Source organism: Rosa rugosa, chromosome 6, assembly GCF_958449725.1.
Source record: "Rosa rugosa chromosome 6, drRosRugo1.1, whole genome shotgun sequence".
NCBI lineage: Eukaryota > Viridiplantae > Streptophyta > Magnoliopsida > Rosales > Rosaceae > Rosa > Rosa rugosa.
In genome coordinates this window covers 5153571-5170961 of record NC_084825.1, presented here as the reverse complement: position 1 = coordinate 5170961, position 17391 = coordinate 5153571, and the positions used below count along the sequence as shown (strand labels likewise).

The 17391-nt window shown below is 36.8% G+C and overlaps 3 protein-coding genes and 1 long non-coding RNA gene across 5 annotated transcripts; 3 read left to right on the top strand and 1 right to left on the bottom strand.

Moving 5' to 3' along the window:
• Positions 1-53: 53 nt before the first annotated feature.
• On the bottom strand, positions 54-6747 carry LOC133714819 (uncharacterized). 2 transcript variants are annotated; one of them, XR_009848823.1, is made up of 4 exons: positions 6571-6747; positions 2651-2788; positions 1979-2286; positions 54-360 (listed from the first exon to the last, which is right to left on the bottom strand). It is a non-coding gene; the product is annotated as an uncharacterized LOC133714819 (long non-coding RNA). The 2 variants fall into 2 exon arrangements; XR_009848822.1 differs by having other exon boundaries at positions 54-2286.
• Positions 6748-7707: 960 nt separating this feature from the next.
• LOC133717309 (G-type lectin S-receptor-like serine/threonine-protein kinase At1g61460) lies at positions 7708-12761 on the top strand. The gene is made up of 6 exons (XM_062143995.1): positions 7708-7941; positions 9557-9664; positions 9830-10026; positions 10121-10331; positions 11037-11291; positions 12737-12761. The coding sequence occupies exons 3-5, from the start codon at positions 9862-9864 to the stop codon at positions 11276-11278; spliced, it is 618 nt and encodes a 205-aa protein (XP_061999979.1). The 5' UTR covers positions 7708-7941; positions 9557-9664; positions 9830-9861; the 3' UTR covers positions 11279-11291; positions 12737-12761.
• On the top strand, positions 8187-8711 carry LOC133716113 (S-locus-specific glycoprotein S13-like). Its single transcript, XM_062142847.1, has one exon. It carries the CDS (start codon positions 8187-8189, stop codon positions 8709-8711), a length of 525 nt encoding a protein of 174 aa, XP_061998831.1.
• A 971-nt stretch (positions 12762-13732) lies between the features above and the next one.
• Positions 13733-16880, top strand: LOC133716111 (G-type lectin S-receptor-like serine/threonine-protein kinase SD1-29). Its single transcript, XM_062142846.1, has 7 exons — positions 13733-14455; positions 14621-14669; positions 14753-14860; positions 15037-15227; positions 15326-15536; positions 15619-15856; positions 16049-16880. The coding sequence occupies exons 1-7, from the start codon at positions 13733-13735 to the stop codon at positions 16218-16220; spliced, it is 1692 nt and encodes a 563-aa protein (XP_061998830.1). The 3' UTR covers positions 16221-16880.
• The last annotated feature ends 511 nt before the right edge of the window (positions 16881-17391 follow it).

Below are 17391 nucleotides of genomic sequence, written 5' to 3'. Positions count from 1 at the left end.
TAACATTAGACTCAGATCAAAGGGAAATCTAAAAACAAAGAAAAACAAAGAGACAATTAACCTGTAGTTGCAATGCCCAATTTATTGCCTGCACGGCCTTGCCTCACTTGGTGCTGCCACACATCCACTAAACCAGCCAGGTATACTAGATTATAGTTTAGTTTTGGGCTATCCAGGGCAGCACTAGTTTGTACCATATTGTGGCAAGTGGCTACAGCTACTGGAAAGGGCTGACGACTGCTACATTGGTGAAGGGGCTCAAACCTACAGAGCGATCCACTTTAGCTACTTCTAAAGTGATGAGGCAGAATTTGGAGAGACATTAAGAGATTCCTTTCACTACCTTCCATTTAATATAGTCTGAAGTACATTTATACAATAGTTCAGTTCCATTACATAATCCAAATTTTACATCAGCAATTGTCCAAGTAGAGAAACTAGTCATGCCATTAGTAAATACATACATTGATATACCTATTAATCAGGTGAAATAGACAACCACCACGTCCAAGTAAAAAGTTCCAGGGACAAAAAAGGAAAAAAGAAAGAAGATATCAAGAAAGTAAGTAAAAGATAAGAATCCAAACTATGTCAATATGGAGAACAAAAGCAAAAGCATGATATCAGAAATCATGGGTTTACAAAGAGTTATTGAACAAAATAATTCCATAGTCATGCCAGCTAGAAGAATCTTCATATATATATATACAGATCCTATCCAGAGCGAGGCCTGACTCTGAAATTAAAGTGCGCTTTTAGAGATTAGGGTCACTTTTCGGTCGCATATCCACATCTCGACCGTTCAGTTTTTAGGTACTAATGTATAGATCATCTCTGCAAAATTTCAGCCAAATTGATGGTCATTAAGGCATTGATAACTGCCTTAAAGCTAGTACAGTTCAGGTTGGACAGATTCAGTTCGTCAATTGGATTAAGCTAGTTAGATACCTTAAAGATCATCAATTTGGCTAAAATTTTGCAGAGATGATCTATACATTAGTACATAAAAACCGAACGGTCGAGATGTGGATATGAGACCGAAAAGTGACCCTAAACTCTAACCTCACACTTTAATTTCAGAGCGAGGCCTCGCTCTGGATAAAAATTAAACACACACACACATATATAAAGTCATACAATACAAGGAGCTTCTTCAATGGGATCCCGCTTAGCGGGATGGCTGCCCATGCAACAAGCTCAAATTTTGTGTGGTCTCAACATGTGTATATCAATGGTGTCAAATAGCTGTTATGGCTTATGGCATAGGGTTTAAAATTTATCACTCAAGCTCTGGGCAGCCCAGAACTAAGAGATAGACCTTAAAGTCAAGCCTAAATGGGAGGAAGGGCAAAGAGAACAAAAGGCTTCTCAAGCAGCCTTGAGTGGGATCATAGCAGAAAGGGATCCCACTCTGCAGAATCTTGTCTAAGCAGCAGACTGGGTATGTGTTTGTGTGTGTGTGTAGTATTAGGTATTATATATAGATATATCTGCATGACTGTGTGTACATATATTACTGATATAGGTTAATCTTAGACTACTAATGAATAAATTGGCAAGGAAAAAAAAAAGCAAAAAAGAAACTAGTAATGAAAAATGACAGAAGGAATTGAGCATGAAAATATAAAGATCATAGCGACTCTTTTGAAGAAGCTGAACAATCAATTCTACTGGCCTTCAAGCAACTAAACAGAAACAATAGCAGCTTAACAATTTCCTTTTCCTTTATTTTCAATTTTTTGGCCATCTAATTTAATGGTCTGGCTAATCATATAATATCCCTGGTATTTCATACTTGTCATTTCAATTAGCCAGTATCAAAATTAATAAATTTTTACATGCTCATCCACCTTCAGACATATCCAACACTAAAAGGAAACGGTCTATCAAGAAAGTGACTGCAAAAAGGAAAAATGTTTCACTGTTCAATAAATTCTGCCACTGTGTGTCAGAAAGCTAGGGATAGTAATTCATTTACCTGTTGAATCACTGCACAATGTATGGACTAAAAAGTTTTCTTACAGCATGGACCCCTTCATGATTACATGATGCAATGGTATCACTGCCTCTGTTTCTGAAACCACTCAAAGCACCAATGATGCTTGGAAGACTAAATCACGACAGTGTAAAGTGAAGCTTCAGCTTTTCTTCCAATACCAAGGACCTTTGCTTTAGAATATTCTCAAGAAGGGGTCCTAACTCATATTTGTTATGCAGGTGATAGGAGTTGGGTTCTTGAAGACAAAGTCATTCAAACTGCCGACAATGTTTTACCTACAGTATTGGCTATATAAGAGCGTCAGTTATGAACACTAGTGTTCAGTCTTCTGGAAGTACTCAAATCTTTACAATGCTATCAAGTCTTTTTGAAGATTTGTTTGTAAACAACTGGATCTCAGGAATAATAAGCCCAGGGATGTCACTTACCTTAAATAGAATAAGGATGTCTCACTTAAAAACATTGACAACTAAAATGTTGCTTCTAAAGTAACTATAGCAAAAGCTGTTGGAATATCTGACACAACAAAAAGTTACATTTGTTTTAAAAGCACCTAAATTCAAGCATTTCATCAGTCCCCATTGACCAGATTGTACCAATAAGTATAAAACTGATTATATATGACATGAAACAAATGAAAGCAACACTTACAGATGTTGTGGTCAAGGAGCACTTATTGCTCCCTGAAGGGCACATCATAAGTCAATGGAATATGAGGGGCTACTTTTCTCAGTGCACCAAATTCAAGTTGTACCATACATAGTTGTGTCTGGTCCTGAATCTTGATTCCTACAATGATCGAGCAAAACGTCAATATGAAACGAAAATACATGGGTTATTAGTCTAACGAATATTACAATGCCGTAAAAAAGTTCCTCCTTACAGGAAAACAATCAGAAACTAATCTTTGAAAAGCAGGGCAAGGATAAAAATTTCAAATCCTAAACAAGAAATTAAGCAATATTCAACAGTATAATTTCAAGAAGATAATAAGAGCAAACCCTACAATTACCAAAACCAGAAATAAATTTACAAGTTATTATGCCCACATTCCCCCACCCACCAAAACAACAACATAGTGGTGCTTCTCTTACTGGTGGAAATTCTCATATTTCACACGCACAAGAGCACTGATAATGTTTTTTAATCAAATCACTTTGACAGAAAATCCATCCAGGGGAGAGCCATTAAGCAGGAGCCACTTTGTTTTCGGAATATTCCTATATTCCTAAGTTCAGGAAGAAATAGATAAATAATAAATGAAATAAGTGCTGCTATGAAAAAGTTCTAAAAAATCACAAGGATGGCACAAGAAGTTCATGTTTAACTCTGTAAATAATTAGCAAACTTTGCAGGATTCAAAATTTGTACACATAGCGAGTGAGAAATCAACACCAACAAGCAAGCAAACTAACATATATGATGGAGCATATTCACCTTGAGACGAGAAACAGCATTTAGAATTTTTTTTTTCTTTTGAACAAAAGAAATACTTTTAGCTGAAGCGTGTATGGACTCCAAGAGTATGAATCAGGAAATGTAGTGTTTACTCTATCAAAAAAGAACACTACAATGGTGGATCATAACATTGACTGAGGGAGTGAAGCACCTAAAATACAGTAGATTGCATCTAGCTCCTCCAACATTATAGACAACAATCCATGCCCTCATTTCATGCTTTTCAAATCTCATGCCATGAAAGAATAAACAAAATATGCAAAGAATTATGAATTTGAGGGCAGAAAAAGTTCATAACAAGCAACAATAAGGATCAAACAGATATAAATAACCGCATGTAATTTCAGGTAACTCATGCAGTTTATAAGCGACAAAAAAGCATACTAAACTTGCTTTTTGTCACTATGCTAAACCTCTAATGATCAATTGCTAATTGAACCAAATCCAAATTCAAGAACTAATTAGTTAAATAACAAAACAGGAATTTCTATTTCATCATGTAGAGGTATTATGTATCTTTTATGTTGAAAAGCCTAGAAATATTAGAATAAAATTATCCCTATATAGAGAAATGTACAAAATTGAGTTTTATACCAAAAAAAAAGGCTCTTGAGAATTTCTATGCATCACCTTTTTTTTTGGTCTGAATCTATGCATCACCTATCCATGTGAATGCAGGTGGATCTATATCAAGTAAATGCATCAAGACACTAGTTACAACCAAGAGTTTGTGATACCAAAACCTTCTCCAAATTCATATATGTGACTTAAACAGTTAAACCAGTAAAGGTAGAAATGTGGTCTTCTGAAAATTCATACGTATTGACAACAGTGATTTTATCTCAAAACCGGTTGCGATCTTCATATTTGAGTTGCATACTTGCATGTCTCTGAGAGTCAAAAAGTGATACAGGATTTGATTATTGCATCTCCAGGGTAGAATAAATTTGAGTACATTAAGAGTATACCGCTATACATTAAATAGATTCTAAAAGGAAAGCTCTACAATATCCGAGGAGAAACAGGAAATAAAAGGAAGTTATGACCTATAAAAGTAAAAGCTTTGTTATGTGCAAAGTTGAAAAGAAAGAAAGAATGAAGATGCAAAACAATATTTCATGCAAAAATAATTTGTGTAGGAGTGAATCTAATTAGAATATTTAGCCCTAATGCATACCCTGTTTCACAATGAGCACCATTGCATTGAAATTTTATTTCGCTTAGAGCAGATTCATGAAGCTCTTTAATATTTCGTCAGCTTAACATCTGATCAATGTAAAACATCCTAGGACATAACTGTAAGGTACCACTCAAGAGCTACAATTAAGAAATGTTCTGCAGGTCTCTTCTTTAGGAAAATAGTGGTCCTGCAAATCAGCTCCATGTGTTTCATATAATATATTTGGCATTCAAATTTCTGCCCTAAGCTGTTATTAGATGTATGTAAAATGTTTATGATGATATTAAGACTTAGCATTCAACATGTTATGCAGTTGAAATATGCCTAACAGGCATTTAAAGATGGAAGAATTTGCTACATAAGAATATGAAGTACCACAAATTAGGGAGCAAGCAATTATTGTCTTCATAGATATATATGATTCAGTATAAACCAAATAACCAAGTTCGAGTACTGTATAGTTTGTATCACAGTGAAATTTATCCACTAAATCTTACACCAAGTGAATAAATGCTTTTGTACTTCTTTTAACTTAACCCTGTAATAAAGGGATTAATACCACCCTATCAAGATAAGAACACCTTAATTTATCTGTTATCAATAAAAGCACACACATCCACCCCACACCATTTGATCTAAACTTGAAGGGAAAAGAGAAAGGATCACTATCATCCCTAATGTACAGAAACTAAGGTATTAAAGTTTTTGGGATCATAAGACTTCAATGTGGATATATCAACGTGTTATACAGCGGAGGGGGAGTGCCAAAAAAAAAAAAAAAAAAAAAATTCAGTAGTTATTTTTGCTCTATGCTTACTTGAACAATTGTTCAAAAGCTTTAAATATAAGGTTATAACAGACACCAAGAACAAAAACTTGGAACCAACTTTTGAGGAAACCAAAGCACCTGAATTACAGGTAGTCACGTTTCATGATTGGATAGATATACCTAAGCCATTTCAAATCTACAGCACAAGGGCACAGCCATAACTGTTGGAACACAAGAGAAAGGTCAACACATCCTCCTAAGATCAAGCTATGAAAGTTGCTTCCAGCAAAGTGGTAACTTCATTCACCGATATATTTCTGAAAATATCACTTGAGTTTATCATCTGTGCATCGCATATAACAAGAGTCCAATGGAGAAACAGAGTGTAACAAGAAGAAGTATCCCCTTCTCTACCCTTCTGCAGGCACAACAGCTCACACACACCTCTGAATTCAGAAAAGAAGGATGATTCCCCAGGTACACATTTTTTTCACTGCCTCCAGAGAAAAACATAATCCATTAATCTAACAACAACTGAGCTTCCATAACCACCTTTTTTCTAGACAAACTATACATTTGACTAAAAATCAGCCGACACCCTAAGATGCACACGAGTCCTCTATTTTGATGCCACCCAAAGATAGTCAGTAGAATACTCCAAGGACCATCACCTTGGTGACAAAAACCGAGAAACCAATCAATTCATTTTCTGCCGTGGCATCATCTATGCTAGCTATACATAAATTGGTTTACGTATTCACATAGAGACATTAACAACCAATCATCCCCTCGCAGAACGGAATGCACTCCACATCTCTATGTGAACAATCTCACCAAAAAAATGTCCTACGGAAGAAACAGCTTCAACCCATTTCAAAATTCAAGGAATACATATAGCAAAGAGATCAAGACCAAACTGAAGGGCAGCCACATTATACAGCATGACAATGCATATAGTCTGCATATATATATATACATATTTTTCTTGTCCACACCTACTTCACTCTTTGGTCTGTGAATTTCACATTTTTCCAATCCGGTATTAGCCTTATAGTATAGCCATAAACCCATCAAAACCCAGTGCAACACAGAAAGCCAGTTCAGCAATGCAATGGTTTTTACAGAGAGTTTAGACCGCCAGAGACAGAGACAGAGCAAGTGTACCAGAGATTATTGCTGAGCCTTCCTTCACCATTTTCCTCAAGACCTTCGGCAATGCTGGGTTCTATCCTTTTCTTTTTCCTTCTTCCGACTTCCGAGACTTTCCGAGGGTGCAGAAGTGAGTGTGCCTCTCCCTATTTTTGTAGCCGTGAACCTCTGATGATAGAGGAAGCTGCTTTTTTTTTGTTTTTTTGAGAAAGCTACACGAAACGTTCAAGGGGCGTGAATATAAAATTAGTGGAAACTTTTAAACATATCCATGAAATTTTAAAAGTAAAGGTATTAACCACTAAAACTACGACAACATATGTTAAAATAATCGTTTGTGGCCAAAATGATTACACCGTGATGTAGCTGCAGACCTATAAAAGGACTAAACTCGGGGCAGATCGACCAAAATTCAAAACCGTTTAGTAATAAAAATTTTCAAGCCGACTCCAATTCAATAACCTGACAGATCGATGATAACTCAATCCAAATCTGTATTTGACGAATTAACTTCTTATGAATTTCGATTTTCCGACACCTCCCTTTTTTTGTAGCAGCGATGATAGAGTGATTAAGCCCTTTTTTTTTTTTTTTTTTTTTTGGAGCAATCACATCTCTACACAAAACGTTTAACAAAACCGCCTCTTTTTCTTTTTCTTTTTTTTAGGGATGATATGTTGTACACATTCAAGAATTTGGAATGTTTCAATATCTTTTTTCCTTTTTTTTGTTCATCTTTTTGGTTAAGCTGTGATCTCAGTGGAGAATTTTAATTAGTTTCTTCTATCACTTGAAAAAAAAAAAAAAAGTTTAAATTTCAATTTTGGTGATAAGAATGAAAGCTCTCTTTAAAAGCTTTGTTTTATTAATTTTATTAGATGAGGGACATTATGAGAAAATTAGGGATGAGTTTACATTATTTGTAAAAATAAGTTAGAGGTCTAATTAAGGAGATCCTAATGCGAATTTTGAAAGTATGAATAAAAAATTATTTTTTAAAATATAATTTTTTTTCATTGATATGTGGACCGGCCCACCTAGACCAAGACGCGTGTCGCGTCGTCTAAGAAACAAAGATGGGTCTTCCTCTTTTTTTATTTTTTTTTTAGGGAAAAGATGGGTCTTCCTTAATACCGAGGTCCAGTCAAAGTCAAACTCAGGGACGACCCAAGTAACTGATTCAGTTCGTACAACATAAACACAAAGCATGCAGCTTTGCTGGTTCTTTGAACTTTGAAGCCAAACATGAAAACTGGGTTCTGCATGATGAGGATGATGATCACATGGAAATATCAAATCCCACACGGGTTAAACTTGCTGATATGATCGACCAACGAAGTTGGCGATGACCATCTTTGTCTGATCTTGAATGCTGCACCCAAAAAGGTACGATTGTTACGTCGACTTTGTGGTTCTCATCAGTCTTCCATTCAAATCCAGAGCATGGTTAGGTAGCTTGCATGTTCTCATAACACAACTTGAAATGAGATTATTGTCACTGTGATGATGACAGTTTGTATAAATCCCATGTTTGGCAACTAAATTAACAATGCTTAAATTTTTATCATTGACAAACTTAGTCTGATGCAAATGGGTTTTAGAGGAGAAATCGTTTGGGTTTGAATTCCATTATGTTCTTGATGTTGTTCTTGTTCTTGAGCTTGCTTGGTTTAAGGTGTTATTGTGCTGAAGTTCTTGAAATCACTAATTCCAAACCATTAGCAGTAGGACAAACTCTAGTCTCCCCTGGCCGGATTTTCGAATTGGGTTGCTTTAGTTTTAGTGATTCAAGTAAGCAGTATGTTGGGTTATGGCAAAAGAATGTATATCCCCGAAAATTTGTGTGGGTGGCCAATAGAGAAAGGCCTCTTGCAGTTTCAGATGGCTTGGCTAGTTTGAGAATTAGTAGAATTGAGAATTTGGAGCTTTTAGATGGGAAGCAGAATTCGTTGTGGTCAGCCAATGTTGCTGCTCAGGTGCCATCATCTAATACTAGTTCAGTTGTTGCACATCTGTTAGATAGGGGAAATTTTGTTGTGAAAAATGATGTAGAAGCCGATGGATTAGTATGGCAGAGCTTTGATCATCCTGGTGACACTATGTTACTGACTCAACTGCTGGGATTCAATAGCAAAGCTGGGAAGAGGAATGTCTAGACTTCCTGGAAAAGTGAAAATGATCGATCAATTGGCAGATTCTTGGTTGAATTGTCAGCACAGACGCCATCACAAGTGTTTGTTTGGGTTAATAATGGATTGAATTCAGCACCCTATTGGAGAAGTGGTCCGTGGGATAAATCAAGGTTTATTGGGATACCTGAAGTGGATTTACTCTAGATGATAATGTGGAGCAAGGACCAAAGTACTTAACTTGGGCTGGACTATTTTCCTCAACTTTGGCTTCTGAAGAAATCTCTTCAGAAGGTACAACCAAGTTTATGCTTTCAGATAAAGGCAAGAACTGGATTCTTGGCTTGGAGGCACCAAAGCATCCATGTGACATTTATGGTGCTTGTGGACCTTTTGGAGTTTGCAAAGCTTCTGAATCTCCAATCTGCTAGTGTTTGAAAGGGTTTGTTCCCAAGTCACACCAGAATGGAGCAAAAGAAACTGGACAGGAGGGTGTGCAAGGAAAACCAAATTGTTTGGTCAGAGACAAACAAATCAGTCAGTCTCGTTGAGAGGAAAAGAAGATGATGGGTTTTTGAAGATGGTAAGGCTTAAAGTACCAGATTTGCATGAATACTATACTTCTTTCGGTGCTCCAGTCACATCTGAAAACTGCAAGATCCAATGCCTAAATAACTGTTCTTGTCTGCTTATGCATTTGTTAATAGTATAGGTTGTTTGGTCTGGTCCAAAGATCTTATTGATATACAAGAGTTTTCTTCTGGTGGAGTAGATGTTTTTATTTGCTTAGCACGAGCAGAACTGGGTAACTGATAATAGTGCTTGCACAACTCTTATTAGCGTGATCTTTTTATTATAAATTCATTTTTCAGGTGAAGGCAGGCCAATAAGATTAATTCTCAGTCTCACAGCTATTTGTTTGACCAGTATCTTGGGTGCTATAGTGTTTGGTTTGTACAGGTTGCGAGCTAACCAAAGAGGTAAGAGAAATAGTAATCCATGAGCAAATGATCTCTTTGATGCATTTACTGGTTGATATCCTAAATTATGTAGCTTGCTGTAATGAAGTAGATGAGCTAATTGATCTGAATTCTTTATTGTTTTCTCTTCGACTCACAGTTTGATTGTTATATTTGCAAAATCAGGAAAAACCACAGTAAAAACAGGGAAGTATGAAATGGCTGATAAGATTCAGACTTCACGAGCCACTATAAGAGAATATATTGGAAAAGATGATCCATCTGAGCTATTGATCTATGATTTTGATAGCATATTAGTTGCTACAAACAATTTCAGTCTTGCAAACAAACTCGAAAAAGGAGGATTTGGCCCAGTTTATAAGGTAATCTTTCTTTTATCCCAAAGAAAAATATTGCATTACAACTGGTGGAAGATACAAACATGAATACAATGATTAATTTATGGACCTTGTGTAGGGTAAGCTACTAGAAGGGAAGGAAATAGCAGTAAAAAGACTGTCTAGTAGTTCAGGCCAAGGCAAAGAAGAGTTCAAGAATGAGACTTTGTTGATCTCCAATCTTCAACATAAAAATTTTGTTAGACTCATGGGTTGCTGTGTTAAAGGGGATGAGAAGTTACTGATTTATGAGTTCATGCCCAACAGAAGCTTGGATACTTTTCTATTCGGTTAGTTTCACTACAGCTTTGTGTCCGGCTATCTATCTCATCTTTACTTTTCTTATTCTTTCAATAGAAATGTTCATGTTTTTGTAACATACCAAAGATATATATATTTTTTATTTTATTTTATTTTTTGTCTTTGAATTACAACTGTGATACTAAAATAAGACTGTGACTGAACAGCAAACTGATATGATTTAAAGTATGAGGGAATTTATCGATTTATGCACAAATAACCATTAAATTTCTGTACAAACACAAATTATGGAAGGCACCCCTGCAAATCTATTGCTTTTGACTATTAACTATTGAAATATTTATGTATAGTGGCTGTCTTTGTTCAGTTCAGCTATCTATTATGTAACTTATCACAGCTCATTAAACTGTCTATATTTCCTAGTAGTGGCTAAAAAATATAGTTTTAAGCAACAAAAAAAGAAAAGAAAACCCTACCCATACATGGTCTTATGACTTTGCAGGGACCTAAAGTAAGATTTTAGAAACTTGAAAAACTAAGGGTAGTCTCGTGAGCATCAATGTTTCCATAGAACTGTGTCTCTATTTCCTAGTAGTGGCTAGAATCTAGTTTTAACCAACAAAATTAAGAAAAGAAAAGCCTTGCAGTCAAGTGAGCATCAATGTTAATATTATACTGTGCTTGAGACATTTGGATGACATTACTGATGTGACATGTATTGGCTATTTGATTAGATCCAATGAGAAGAGCAGTGTTGGATTGGCCTTGCCGCTTCAATATTATTCAGGGCATAGCTATAGGGCTTCTTTATCTCCATCACGATTCCTGTTTGGAAGTAATACATAGAGATCTGAAAATTAGCGACATTCTCTTGGATGAGAAAATGAACGCAAAAATTTCAGATTTTGGATTGGCACGCATTGTTCAAGAGACACCAGATTTAGAAAATATTGAGAGGGTTGTGGGAACGCTGTAAGCATCATAACGATGTAAGCATCATTCTTTCCCATTCTCACACATGTTCTTTCACAACTAAAACATATTGTCAGCACATTTGTATATTAGTGAGTGGTGATTGGTCTGGTACAGTCCTAGTTACAACCCTGCATTCTTAATTGACTCATCAACCCATTTCGATTAAAATTTAACTGAAGAGTAGTTGATTGGCATTAGATGTATACTCTTTGTGGTACTTTCATAAGGTTAGAAAGCGAAAAGAAACTTCTGCGACATACTAATGAGTTTCCCGGGCAGTGGTTATATGTCTCCGGAGTATGCCATGGGTGGGATATTTTCCGAGAAGTCTGATGTCTACAGCTTCGGGGTCTTAGTAGTTAGTACTAGAGATTATTAGCGGGAAGAAGAATACCAGCTTCTGTTTACATGACCAACAGCAAGGCTTTCTAGCCTATGTAATTTCTTGCTCTAAATCCTAATATGACAAACCGGCTTTATAGAAGTCTCTTTCATGTAGCTTAGACTATATATGTGAAGCTAAATTATAGGCTTACAGAGTTACAGCACAGTTTGACAAGTCTCACAAAAATTTATCAATTTTGTCAGGCATGGAGCTTATGGAATGAAGGCAGTGGATTGGCACTGGTTGATGAAGTATTGGGTGATTCATATTCCGCCACAGAAGTAATGAGATGTGTGCACATTGGGCTTCTTTGTGTACATGACAATGCTGCAGATAGACCAACCATGGCAGATGTAGTTCTCATGCTAAGTAGTAACACAGATGGTCCCCAACCTAAGGAGCCTGTATTCACTATCCTGTATTCGCATGCCAGTATATCGTCCTCAACTAGAGTATGAAAATACTTGCTCCACAAATGAGACTACCATAACAGCAATTGAAGACGATAGGAGATAGCAAATTATTGCATCACAATGCTGTATCATATTTAATTAGTTAGAGAAGGGGAGCTCTTTGATCATTCAACTGCAAAGCATGTTTTCGAACTTATTTATTAAAAAATGATGCATACAGTTAGTTTATTGTGTGTGTAGGATTCTGCAGTCTGCCGACCAACCTTTTGTGATTTATATGAGAACTGAATCTATGTTTGTAGGCCCTTCCAGAAAAATAAAATCAAGATTGGAGCAACTAGTCATAGAAGCATCTCACACTTGGAACAAAAGGGAAAACAAACATTAAAAGAAGCAACTGGATTATTTTTATTACATTAGACAATTGATCTGCAGAAATTATTGGCTTTGTTGACTTCCAGATTTGGACAGCTTGGATTTAATAACGACTGAAAAATTTGTAGTACGCTTCCTTCTGTGTATTCCATTCCTCCATCTTTGGGTTCTTACAAATTAGTGTATTAGATTTAACTGTGATTTAATTTTCTAGAGCAAAGCTTTGAAGAGTGGCTGATCATTGGTGTGGGAATAGTGCACTCCTTTGCTGATTGTTTGATGTTAGGTTATGAAGGTGACGACAGGCCACATGTGAGAAGTGGAATCTTGATTGGGAGTCTCACCAGAAGAATTAATGACCTCAAGTTGCTGCTGATAGGGCCAATAAACAAGGTGGGTATAAAGTATAAACTGCTGGTGCGTCTGTTGTAGATGGCAAATTGTTGGTTCTCAGTTTTTAACTTGCATGTTTGGATCCTTGTGTTTCTGCTGCAGGACTGCAAGACTATTTTAAAGTCTTCTGCCGATGACTCTCAGGGTACCATTTTCTTAATACAGAAAACAAGTGTCGTTTCTGTGACAATGAAGTTTACTAGTATATATGGGCAATCCTCCAAAGACTTCTGTCTATGATGAAAGCATTGGTACGTACCATTTTCTTAATACAAAAAAGTAATGTTCTTTTGTGATACTGCAGTTTAACAATATATGTTTTTGTTAAGGAAACTAGTCTGCAGCCGGCCACTTGTTATTAACATAGCTAGTCTGGATCAATTGTAGCCAGTAGTCATATATTGTCCGAGCATTTGCTTTTGTGGACTATTGGATGGAAATGGGTATTAGAACAGAAAATTTTAGCGCTTTAAATTCATCCTTCCTCTTCCTTCTGTTGTTCAGCTTACTTCAGTCACAGCATTGTTCTGCTGAAGTTTATAACATAACTACTTCCCAGTCATTAGCGCAGGGACAAACTCTAGTCTCCCCTGGCCACATTTTCGAGTTAGGCTTCTTCAGTCCTAATAACTCTGTTAACAAGTTTGTGGGGATATGGCACAGGGATATATCTCCAAGGAAAGTTGTATTGGTGGCCAATAGAGAAAAGCCTCTTGCAGGTGCAGACACCTTGGCTAGATTGACAATTAGTAGCAATGGGAATCTGGAGCTTGTAGATGGGAAGCAGAATTCTGTGTGGTCAATCAATGTGAATACTTCGGTGACATCATTTAACACTAGTCCAGCAGCAGTTCTGTTGGACAACGGAAACTTCGTTGTCCCAGATCATATGGGAGTTGACCATTTCATATGGCAGAGCTTTGATTATCCTGGTGACACAATGCTGCCGAACATGGTGCTGGGATATGATAGAAAATCTGGAAAGAGCAGTTTCTTGACAGCCTGGAAAAGTGAGAGTGATCCATCCACTGGGATATTCTCAGCTGCAGGTGGACTGGCAGCAGAGATGCCAGGACAAGTGGTCATATGGAATAAATCAAAGTTCAACCGATCAACTCGCCACTGGAGAACTGGGCCATGGGATAAATCAAAGTTTATCGGTGTACTTGATATGGATAACCAATATCTAAGTGGATTCAATCTGGATGAAAATGTGGAGCAGGGAACAATTCATTTCTCTTTTACTGTTTTTAACAAATATCTTACATATCTGGAGCTCTCTTCAGATGGAAATACAAAGCTTATGCGTTCAGAGAATGGTGGAAACTGGTCTCTCCAGTGGGAGGCACTGCAGAATCAATGTGACTATTATGGAAAATGTGGACCCTTTGGGGTTTGCAAAGTTTTGAAACCTCCAAAATTCACAAAAACAGCTTCAGAATCTCCAATCAGCTGCAAGTGTTTGAAAGGGTTTGAACCAAAGTCTTACCACGAATGGAGCAAAGGAAACTGGACAGGATGGTGTGTGAGAAAAACAAAGTTAGTTTGTGAGAGCCACACGAATAAGTCATCTGTCTCATCGAAAAGAAAACAAGATGAGTTTATGAAGATGGTAAGGGTAAAAGTACCAGACTTTCATGAATATGAGCCTTTGGAGGTGGAAGGCAAATCCGAGGACTGCAAGATAAAATGCCTACATAATTGTTCGTGTCTTGCTTATGCTTTTGTCGACAATATAGGTTGTTTGGTATGGTCTAAAGACCTTATTGATATATAGGAATTCCCCTCTGGTGGAGAAGATCTTTTTATCCGCCTAGCACCTCGAGGTAAATGATGACATTCAGAACACTAATAGGTATATCTGTTCTTTGATGCATCATACTTATACATTACACATTCACTTTTTCAGGTAAAGAAAAACAAATAGAGTTAATTACCGGCCTTACAACTGTCTGTTTTATCAGCATCTTGGTTGGCATATTGTGCGCTTTGCACAGGTTGCAAGCTAATCAAATTGGTAAGAGAACAAGATGCATGGATGTGATTAATGCATTAGAACATGATCTCTCCCTGCCACTCTAAATGTATAATTAAATCAATATAGTTTCTCTGCATGACTTTGTATCAAACTTCATTAATCTTCTTTGTTGTTTGCTGTGACGCGGAATTTGATTGTTATATATGGAAAATCAGGAAACATCAAAGCAACAACAAGGGGACTTGAATTGACTGGTATGGTTCCAGGAAACTCTCTTCAAGACTACATAAGAAAGCATGACCTATCAGGGATATTGGGCTTTGACTTTGACAGCATAGTAATTGCTACAAACAATTTCAGCATAACAAACAAACTCGGGCAAGGGGGTTTTGGCCCAGTTTATAGGGTGATTACTCATACATTTTTGTTTGAAGGAAGCTATTGCATTTGTACAACTACAGAAACAGACATCAATGCAATGAGTATTTCATGGACCTTGTGCAGGGTAAACTAGAAGAAGGGAAGGAAATTGCAGTAAAACGACTATCCAGTAGCTCAGGGCAGGGCAAGGAAGAGTTCAAGAATGAAATGCTGTTGATATCCAAGCTCCAACACAAAAATCTTGTAAGAATCATGGGTTTCTGTGTTAAAGAGGATGAGAAGTTACTGATTTATGAGTTCATGCCAAACAAAAGCTTGGACATTCTTCTGTTCGGTTAGTTTTCTGATCTTTTATGTTTTTTGGAATTTCTATTTCTTGTTTACATTTCTAATGGATGTGTTGATTATTTTGATAGATCCAATGAGAAGAACAGAGCTGGATTGGGCTAGCCGCTTCAATATCATTCAGGGTGTGGCTAGAGGGCTTCTTTATCTTCATCATGATTCCTGTTTGAAGGTGATACATAGAGATCTGAAGGTCAGCAACATTCTCTTGGATGAGAAAATGAACCCAAAAATCTCAGACTTTGGATTGGCACGTATTGTTCATGGGACGAATAATCTTGAGAATACTGAGAAGGTTGTGGGAACACTGTAAGCATCATTTCTTACCTATTTTTCATACTTGTTCTTACCCAAATCACAACAAAAGTTCTGTGCTGTTTAAAAAGGTATCAAGCATATATTCATAACTTAGGTTTAGCTACATTTGGAATTAAATATATAATTTTGGGGTCATTTTGCTTACCAGATTTCTGTTCATGTACTAACGAGGTTCCTCTGCAGTGGCTACATGTCTCCGGAGTATGCCATGGGCGGGATATTTTCTGAAAACTCAGATGTGTACAGCTTTGGGGTCCTGGTATTGGAGATCATTAGCAGCAAGAAGAATACCAACTTTTATAACCATGAACAACGTACAACTCGGTTTTCTAGCCTATGTAAGTTCGCACTGTAAATCTTCGTCAAACTGTGAATATATGAACAGTCACATTCAGATAATGAGGACTATGGAAGTAAATACAGCACACCAATGATTCTAGCCATCATATATATGAATTTGGTCTGGCATGGTACTTGTGGACTGAAGGCAAGGGGCTCGACTTTGTAGATGATCGAAGAATTGGCCGAGGCATATTCCTCATCAGAAGTAATGAGATGTGTCCATACAGGACTTCTTTGTGTACAGCTAGGATGAACCCGTCGATAGGCCAACCATGCTGGAGGTCGTTTTAATGCTAAGTAGTGAGACAGATGCCCACAGCATAATTACGCTTGGAAAAATTCTATCCCACAGGCCACAGCATAAAAATAGTTGCTTCACAAATGAAACTACCATAACAGTGATGTTAGGAAGATAACTGACGGCAACTTTGCTTCACAGATTCATAATGTTATAGTATGTTACTATATTTTGCATTTTGTGATCATAATTAATCAATTTTTTATTCAATTATCTTAATTGGCGGGAAAAGAGAGAAAAAATTGAATTTAGATATTTGTTTTAGAATTGAGCTGTAATCTTTCAATATGAATGCATACTCTTCCATATATGTCCTCTATTGGGATGCTTAAGCAATATGTACAGTGTATACTGATCGTTGGAGAAATTTCTCTCTTGGTCAGACTGTTAGCAACAGAAAATAAAATTATGTGACTGTATCTTTCATTGCGTGATTTAAATTCATGAGATTGATCTGAATTTGGTAAAATGCTTTTTATATTTCATTTTATTTCCTTATTCGGCTTATAGTAGTAGAGAGTGCTCAACATGGATTTGGATTGCTCAGGTGGCCGGGGAAAGCCTCCTGTTGATGAAGTAAGCTTTTAATAGTATGGTCAACCGTTGTATGGATATGGGTATTAGAACCAAAAACATTGATTGCATTCGGCTGTTGCTGTTTCAGACTCAGGCTTGTTGCGCCCAAGTTTATAAGATGACTATTTGGAACTATCAGCCTTGTTGTACGCTTTATATACCGACGTCCGTTTGTCAGCATCGTTACTATTTGACTTTTCAATGTGAAAAAAAATCAGCCAAAAAATGTAGCTGTAATTGCCCTCTTCACCAAACGGAAAACGTGTACCTTCATATAAAGTGGGTTTTTGGCAGTTTGCGGCCGCATCTG